Source organism: Homalodisca vitripennis, chromosome 2 (assembly GCF_021130785.1).
Source record: "Homalodisca vitripennis isolate AUS2020 chromosome 2, UT_GWSS_2.1, whole genome shotgun sequence".
Lineage (NCBI taxonomy): Eukaryota > Metazoa > Arthropoda > Insecta > Hemiptera > Cicadellidae > Homalodisca > Homalodisca vitripennis.
Window position 1 is genome coordinate 99,767,615 of NC_060208.1, and position 9,495 is coordinate 99,777,109.

Below are 9,495 nucleotides of genomic sequence, written 5' to 3' on the forward strand. Positions count from 1 at the left end.
TTTCTAGCTCACAGGAACTTTCATTATTTGAACTCTGCTATGAAACCTAGCTTAGTGAATAAAATTGTGAATGTGTCACGTGGCAAGATATCGAGAAAGATTTCATCTGTAGACTTGTACTCACCCACATAGAGCAGTAACAAGGCTGGAAGAGAAGCAACAGTGATTAGGAAGGCAGCACCAGTATAGAAGGCACTGAACACATTGTACCGTTGCTTGAGTTCTACTAGAGTCTTCCTGGCTTTGGTTGACATTTGGGGCCAGTCCCGCTGCGTCTGCATCCTGCTATCCTGATACCTACAGTATTAGTAAATATGAAGATTGGTAGGGTACTTTTGATAACAAAACTATCTTATACAAATGAACAGAACAAGCAAGCAAATGCAAATCTTGTTTTCCAATCATTGATAAAACAATTAAACTTTAAACATATTTTGGCCTTACAGTAGAAAGCTATCTTCAGTTAACAGAATGATGTTAAACCAAATATTATAGATGCCATTTTTAAAAAGTAATTAATTAAGTTTTAGTTCCAACTCAATATTACATCACATACCAACAACTAAACTAAATAGTATATTGTTTAGTTAGCTCTACAGTTATACCTACTTTAATTTTTTAACAAATTACAAATCTCTAACTTTAAGCTGTTCAGGTATGTCACAAAACATGTTTTAGTAGTCTGAGATTACCTTAAGATTATCCCCGTAATTTTATTTAAAGCCACTCATAGTGTAGTGATTTTAGACCATTTCCGTGGTTGTTTTATACCTTATTGCACATGTTAATTCGCTGCTTATCTACAATGTTAGCAATATAATTACAAGCGTAAATCAAGAAATTAATCAACCTTATTCTTAACCATTCTTATCTACTAGACTCTCTCAAAATAACACGATAATTTGTCCTCTCCGTAAATGATTTTTTTATTTTTCTGCTGTAATATATATGTTATCTATATCTGGAGGACAAGATTAATTCTGAAACAAAATACTTAACAAATAAACTCCACACGAAACGATCACGCTTCGTTCGTTTGCTTTTGCAAACTTCGGCCAGTCCGACCGCTTTCATTAACGTTAATTAAAGTTTCATAGAACCTTGCCTTTGACCTAAGATAACTCATGGCCTACCTATCTTTGCACGTTTGAGGTTCATCATGTTCCTTATCACACAACCCATGATACGTCATGCAACCGTCACGCACAAAGCTCCGTGTATTCTCCGTATTATGTTTTTAAGGTACCAATTGTCCTTACTGCCTAAATTGTCTTTTTTATATATTACTTCTAATGAAAATATATGCTTTGTAGTTTGTAAATTGGGTGACCATTTTCTGAGCTGTTCGTCAAAACTGTTGTTGTATTTGATCACAAATTTAACTTAAGTTTAAGACAAAGTCCATTATGTGCGTTAAAAACGCATAAAATTACGTAAAATTCATGCATGTAACTCCAAGTATCTTTTACCTCCACACCAAAAACCAATAACTAACTTTACCGATTCCCTCGAGATATCCCCGTACAAACGTCCTAGTTGATTGTAGGTTATATTTTACCAGTGCTAACGTTCTATAAGAAATCCAGTTAGGTATGGCTTGTTGATAAGTCAAACTGGACAGATACGAAGGATAAACATGACATCACTTATCTCTTGGAGGTCACTGGTAGGACCATGGCCGAGATAACCCACAGTATGTTTACCCTGAGAACATTTTGTAAACTGACAACTGTAATTTCGTGTCTACTTTAATAATAGTGTGCCTGGTGTTAACTTTAGTAGTATATGTATGCAAAGAAGTCACTTTGATATTCCGAAATAAGTTTGATCGCACGACGGAACACCGAAGTTGACACTATTATTAAGAATGACCGAACATTTCCTTCTATGGGACACTTACAATTTAAAAAAACCATAATATGTTGGCTTATAAAATAGCCATAATATAATTTTCACTCTAACATAATTTATGTGAACTACGTTAATATGTATTTTATATAACTCCAAAGAGCTACCCTAACTGGCTACGCACATTCAGCTGATTGCAGAGATCACCTTATCGAGTCCAGTGTTTCTGATTAGTGAGGGTGAGCTAAGTTTTCTGCAGGCAATGTTCAGACCCATCTCGGCTGCTATTGTAATTGTTACTGACAACTCTGAGTCGAAATTAATTGATTAATTTCTCTCAATTATTCTCTATCACTATCTATACTACATATCACCGATTTTTTAATGTGAAGAAGTATAAATTAATTATTGCAACTCAATTTAATTAATATACATGACATTGTGTAATATTAAACACAAGATACTTCATATTCTAAAACAAATAATTGAGTAAATGTATTATGTTTTAAATATTCATAGCGAAGTAAAACCTGGTGAATTGTCAGTACAATTCACTTTTTCAGAACCAAAACGTTTCTTTATCTCAGTACTAGAATAAAATTAAAATTGATGCAATGTCTGTACAGATATGAATACAATTATGAAAAATATGAATTTCAATCTGTTACAATGTGTAGCCTATGTTCAAAAATGTTTTATTGACTTATATTGAGTTGGTCTGAGAAAAATAATGTAACTGAAAGACGCTTGCAAAATAAAGACACAAGTTATTTATCTATGGGATGAAATAAAAAACATTACATTTAAAAATGTTCACTGGATTATAAACGGTAAGTATAGCCCTGAAGTAAACATATAAATGCTTGTTCACTTCTCTTCTGACCGGGAGCCTCGCCAGGCGGCCGGAACGACACGGGCTCCACCCTTACCGCATCAGTACACCTGTTACAGGGACGTATCTATAAGGTTGGTACCCGGGCAATCGAGTCAACAGGCACTTGGCACAGGCAATATATATATATATATATATATATATATTGCATTGTACATGTATATATTTCTGATGTATTGAGGGATGGAAATCGAGACACCTTTCTAGGAATTATAAGTGAACTTTTTAGTCACTGTTACAACTTTGCCCATTTTCCCAAAATGGTATTTTGTGGGAGGACTCAACATTTTAAAATTTAAAGACTAATGAAGTGAAACCTCATTTAAAAGGTCTTGATAAAAGAAAAAGAACAATGGTATCTAAAGCTTTCTATCTCAACCCAGTACAAAATGGGAGCTCATTAAAATTAATTCAGGCAAAACATGAACATCCACAGTTATAAGGTGAACACATGCGGCTGTATATATATTAGATAACTTAAATAGACAACCACTTTCCTTGCCCTGCTCTGCAGCAGGTAATAATTGTAAGACAGGTTTGAGTTTGTAGATAGAATTGGGTTGAGATAGAAAGCTCTAGTTTCCACTGATCTTGTTTTTTTATGAAGACATTTCAAACTAGGTGTCACTTAATGAGTCTTTACATTTAAAAATATATTTTGAGCTCCCGCCCTCCAACCCCATTTTCGGGAAATGGGCAAGTTGTAACGGTGATTAAAAGGTTTACTTCTAATAATTCCTAGAAAAATGTCTCGATTTCCATCCCTCCAACTGTAGGTAAAACCTTAACTACTGTTATGTTTGCTATTGCTATTGTTAATACTGTTATTGTTATTATCATTTATATGATTTTACTCGTATTACCACTATTTATTGAACTACTATTTCAGTATACCAAGTTTGCTTATTGATTTGGCTTAATGTTGCACAATTTGGTTGGCGTTCTTGTAACATGTTATTGCATTGTTCCTTATTGATATTTTTGTATTTTTTATATAATTTATATTGTTATCTTAATATCCTTTTACGTAAAATGGTTTATTACCATTAATAAATAAACAAACAAAGTGTATCCACACTTTTATAACTCACACTGTATTTAATATGTATGAATGGCAAAAGCCTAATTGTATTTCAATAAACATTGAATCACAAAAAGTACTTGCTCCTCCGGGACTCGAATCCGGACCTCTCACTTTCCGGGTGAGTGCGCTGTATATTGAAATTATGTATAGGCCTACATTTTGAAACAATTCATATTATTAAAGATCTATAAAACTGCTTATAAGTTAAACGTTAAAGGTCAACTGTGTTTCTTTATAAACTATAGTTAAATACACAAACTGTGTTTAAATGTTTGATTTTACTGTAGATCTTTGAATAATCGATAGAAAGTGGACAATATCCACGGGATATTAGTGTATTGTATTAATTATTATTGATGGATTTGTGGTGTGATATTACTACGTGCACTCGAATGGATTTACCTCGGCGGATCGAGGGCAGTCAACAGTTTTAATGCTCATGTCACGACCCTGCAAGAAAACTAACCGTAGGCCTATGTCACCGATCGCTTCTAACCTAGAATTCAAAGTAACACTGATAGTAAACTTTACCTCAGGTGATAGTTATTTGTGACTGTTAAATATTGTACAGTTATGGCCATAGAGCACTGGCTTTGTAATCTCAAGACAGATCTAACCTAAAAGTACCGTAATGGTAATCTTCTGGTTTTGCCACAAAATCCACCAAAATAGATTTAAGAGTAACGATTTTGCGTCTCTTAAACTCTTTCCGGAACATATTGAGTAAAATAACCTTGAAACGGCACCGTATTCCAAGAGAAATGCTGCGGGATAATCAATACTTCTTCAATCCTGTATTTTTAAACCAGACTGCGAGGAATTGTACCGATCGATGATGCGAGAAGTGAGAGTATTGACAACTTTCTTGTCCAGGACACGTACAGTGCTTAAATTCCCCCTTATAGTTGCTAATTGATCGAGTAACTTTCTCCTCACATCCATACAGAGATTATTCTCTCAAGTGTCCATTCTCCTTGACTCCACTTGAAAACAAATGATACTCCTACTAATATCATAAATAGGAAAGTATAATATTTAACTATGCATATGTATGCACGTGGTATCATAATATTATATCGCAGGTATTCGATAAGAACGGCAAGTGGACTCAGCCTTTAGGTATCCGGCTACTAAGATTTCAGTAGCTAAATGATTCAATAGTAATTAACTAGTGAAATCTTAAGTCATGATCAACTAATCTTGGAATTGCGCATAGAAAATTCAATCTATTACATCGATACTCAAAAGCTTTCAGTACATCAACACACCTCTCTAAAGTTAAATATTAAATATTCAATAAAATTATTAGAAGTTGGGCACAGACATACAATTTCTTTCAGAAACTATGACATCTGTAATACCAAGTTTCGTTCATTTGTCTTTTATAAATGAAACGTATAAGGCAACTCTGTACACTTCGGGCAGTGTCATGTGAAAGTAACTGATATTACAATATACATTTATAATTTTTATTATAATAAATAATTCTTGTTTGGAGTTTGGTGATCATGATATATGCAGGCCATTTTTATGAAACAGTTGTAGTCTACACATTCGAGAGCCAAAATCAATTCCAATTCAACTTTATATTAGTTGGTCTGCTATCGAAAGTCTGTATGCACAGCGATGGTTCTAAATTTTAATTATTTTACAATTCTGTACACTTCTATAGCAAATAAAAAAATTGCCTATGAACACACTACATCTTATCGTGGAGAAAATGTTGGCGTCTTGTAGTTTTAAGGAAGGCGTTTAATTGTAAAGACTTTCATTTCGTAATACGCCTCCTAAACACCACGAGAGATTTGAAATATTTTTAAACTTAATTTTGATATATGCAAAAACACGCTCAACAGTGTATCAACAAAAAGGCAATACTTCATCACAATATTGTAGACTGTGCTCTTAATACAACATAAGCCAACACTAAATTAACTGCTGCTTATAAATCATTGACAACATTTCCAGAACGGCTTCTCCCACTTTTCTTTACCCCATTGCGTTTACTTTCCAAGGGTTGGCTTTTTATGTGCTGATTTTAGTGGAGCACTGTTGCCTAACGTCGCTTAAGGGAATGAGTCAACGTTTTGTTTTTGACGAATAATGAAAAGTTTTAATATGTGTGGTGTTGTCACGTTCGTGGTCCTCTGATGCTGAAAGATCATTTCAAACTCCCCGTGGTCAGCAATATAACGGATCTACAGTTTTATACGGACTTAGAACCACATAAATACTGCTAAAACTGTACATGTATTAATTAATTGATAGCGCTGACCATTATCTCTTCCGGAATCGAATGGTACATCCTAGGAAACCGTAAACAAACAGGAGCGCACGTAGATCAGAGAATCTCACAAGTAGCTGGACTACAGGGTTACGTCACAAATAGGTCTACTGGGCTCTTAAAGATGTATAAAGTTCCAGCATTTAAAAATATATTATTGTTTCACACTAAAAAAATAGATTTAAAATTTAAATTTGAACAACCATTTTTTTCTTAATAATTGTACACGATGGTTTATACAAGTTTATTCATAGAAGCGCTCTAATAAATTGTAATTTTGTTTGTATTAATGAGTGATCAAACACTGCATAAATGCTCCAACAAAATTTCTCAATTAAAATTTTAAATTCTCATGTAACTCTCTATATGTTCATAAACTAGCGAAGAAACATATAGTCCTAATTTTACAATACGGATAACACATCAACACTAAAAAACTAGAGATAACTATTCAATAGTTATACGAATAACAAAAGATAATACAAATTTAAATAATACTAGGAATAATTTAGGTCACTTGCCATTTTCTAACCTTAAGGATAGAATGTGCTTAAAACAAATCAACGTTAACAACCTGTTGCACGTGTAATTTATGTAAACTTAGGGATTGTTTAACGAAGAATGTACGATATGGATTGTATGGACTTTTTCCATTTTATTGTTGTCGAAGTTGTCATCTATGACAGCAAATGTGAATGGCCAATCGAATACCCAATATTACATTAATGAATGTTCTGTGACAATCGGTTGTTTAAAATCTTTTGTTCAGAATGTAAGTTCGAACTATGATGGACAGTTGTTTTATTTCAGCCGGCGGCGTGTTTGTTGAACATTGATAACTGTGTTTGGTGTTTTATTTGACTTGGTTTGACATACAGAACTCATTCTCGATTGTGTTGCTGGCAGTGGCGCGATTCAATAATTAATAATAATTATTCACCCAAAGAAGATTGCATATATACCATATCTTGAAATATAGATATGCTCCCCATCATTTCTCTTGTCTTTTCCCTTTAAACATTAGAATAGTCAAATTTAATCATTTCTAATATATACTTCTAATTTTAACCCAACTTATTCTTATACATTGGAACTATTTTTATAAATTTTTGAAGCAGGTTTGGGACAACATTATTCAGAAACAGGGGCTGTTCCTGATAATCAATTTTGTATATTAAGAATCCTGGACAAACTACAGAACATTATTATAGACAATTAGTCACTTGAGTATCTTATTTTGATATTAATAAAAATTAAATTTTGACAGCCATAGAAAATTTGTTACAATTTAAATTCTCTAAAAGTCGAATACAGGACAAGCCATGCCATCCATCAAAGTTCAGCTAAAATAGGCTATAAAACTAAATTTTAAAATTGAATGCTAAAATCTTATATCATGACTAGGGCATCTTAAATTGTTCAAATGTTTTAAAATCCCCTCTTTCTTTGTTGTACAAGTATAATTGTACAATTCTAAAATGTTTAGTTACCTTCCTATCAACCATTTTCCAGGACACAAATTCCATCCATTTAAAAGTCAGAGATGGTTTAGTGGTTCAAGCCTATAGGACGCACTGCAATTGGGTTTTAGACTAATCCTATCGATGACAAGGAGTTTATAGTAAAGGTATCTTACTCTTGAACGATGAAGGGGTAGAATTTGAGAATGGAAGCTAGATTTCAGCAGTCTAATACTACAGCTAAGACTGTAATTCGTGTGGTTTGGATTCCGTGTAAAATTGAAGTCCCTTGGTTGCCATTGGTATTTGAGCATTAATTAACCCCCGCAAAGCAATCAGCAGTAACAATACCAACCTTGCACACTTATCCATCTCACCTTAACTCTTTTAGGACCGAGCTTTTTCTTAAAGAATCTTTCGCATTACTGTGATTTAATAAATGATTAAACGTATTGATATATGGACATTTTGTAGTTTTTCCTGAAAATTCCAACTTATATTGTATCAATAAAAGATAAAAACGTGGTTTTCGTTTAATTCCTTCACAATAAAATATACCATAATTCAAGCATAGATTGTTGTAAAAATTTAAAAAGCTAAAATAACATGTTTAATTAAAAAAAAATTATATACTTACATCTTTCCTGTGCTCAGGAACTAGAATATTTTTGCCGTGGAAACAATGACAGTTTTAAACAATAGAGTATGGTCTTCTATAAAATTTAAAAGATATTATATGTTTAGAGTAAAATTAACTACTGATATATAAAATTCTGTAGATTTTAATTTTTGGGTAGAAAATAACGGCTACAATTAACTGCAGTTAATAAAATGAGTACACCGTCCGTATATCAGCAGCAAACATAAACACATGAAAACATACTAAAAATAATACTAAGCATATTTGACAGCTTGTTTAGCAAAAATAACAGCTGCAACAAAAAATATTACAAACAATTGTCGGAGTATGGATTGACAGATACTAAAATAATGAATTAAAAATATGTGGACAATGTAGACATGTCAACCTCTAAAGTCAATGACTGATAACTGGTTATTACAGTAATAAATCTTAATTACCAAAGCAAGAACTTAGTTCAATTAACAACCGATAACTTTTTGGAATGGTTTTATCGATTCATCCTGGCTATAAGATTTGTTCAAGTCACAGTTTCTCAAACTACGCCTAAAAATAATATTGCGGTACTCATAGAAACGAGCATTATAACTCACGCCTCAGTGTGGGAAAGAGATGTGGAATCTGCCATGTCTTCACATCCCTGAACAAAGTCCGCAAACACCACTTTGCTCCGGACCTAACTGTTCACACAGTCAGCGGCACGTATCCCTACTGAGCAGTGAGCACTGTATCACCGACTGCCTTTGACCCTCCCCCACCACCGACCACTCCTACCGGTGAACACAGCTGCGCCATTACCAATCTCAGCGCGTTTATTGCTGAACTGTGTGAACATTTTATTTATAAAATTTGGTTTTATTTACGTTTGGAGCAATACAGAGCGGCAATAATCAATAAATTGTTACAGTACAATTATGTAACACGAGTGCGGACAATGACAAATACTGAAGATTGGAGGGCGTTCAACCTGAGCCCCGAGTTGTAAAAATTCGGCTAAACAAAAAGAGAAGAAAAATAATATCGTATAATTGAAAAGGAGGAAACGGCAAACGAGGTACAGGCAGAGTGTTACATTGGTCAGGCTACCCAGGAGCGACTCTCGGATTGTTGGTGCCCTAGGCGAAAACAAATGTTGTCCCATCATTAATGTGCCTGTTTTTAAATATCTGCGCATTCGGAGGGATATGGTGGATATAGAGCTATAATAAATGTTTTTGTTATTAATTTGTATAAGAAAGAAATTTATTTTACTAAATTTGATTAAGAACTGCGTTGGAAATAAACTCA

The 9,495-nt window shown here is 33.5% G+C and overlaps 1 protein-coding gene across 2 annotated transcripts in view; it reads right to left on the bottom strand.

Moving 5' to 3' along the window:
* Window positions 1–8,936, bottom strand: part of LOC124354430 — a 31,290-nt gene extending 22,354 nt beyond the window's left edge. The window contains exons 1-2 of one of the 2 annotated variants that reach the window (XM_046804874.1): window positions 8,802–8,936; window positions 125–297 (exon numbers count right to left, since the gene is read on the bottom strand). In XM_046804874.1, the coding sequence (XP_046660830.1) occupies window positions 125–297; window positions 8,802–8,836 (208 nt within the window). In that variant the 5' untranslated portion in view covers window positions 8,837–8,936. Of the gene's footprint in view, window positions 1–124; window positions 298–8,205; window positions 8,288–8,801 lie in introns of those variants that run through there. The other variant, XM_046804875.1, reaches the window with a different exon arrangement.
* Between the last annotated feature and the right edge of the window lie 559 nt (window positions 8,937–9,495).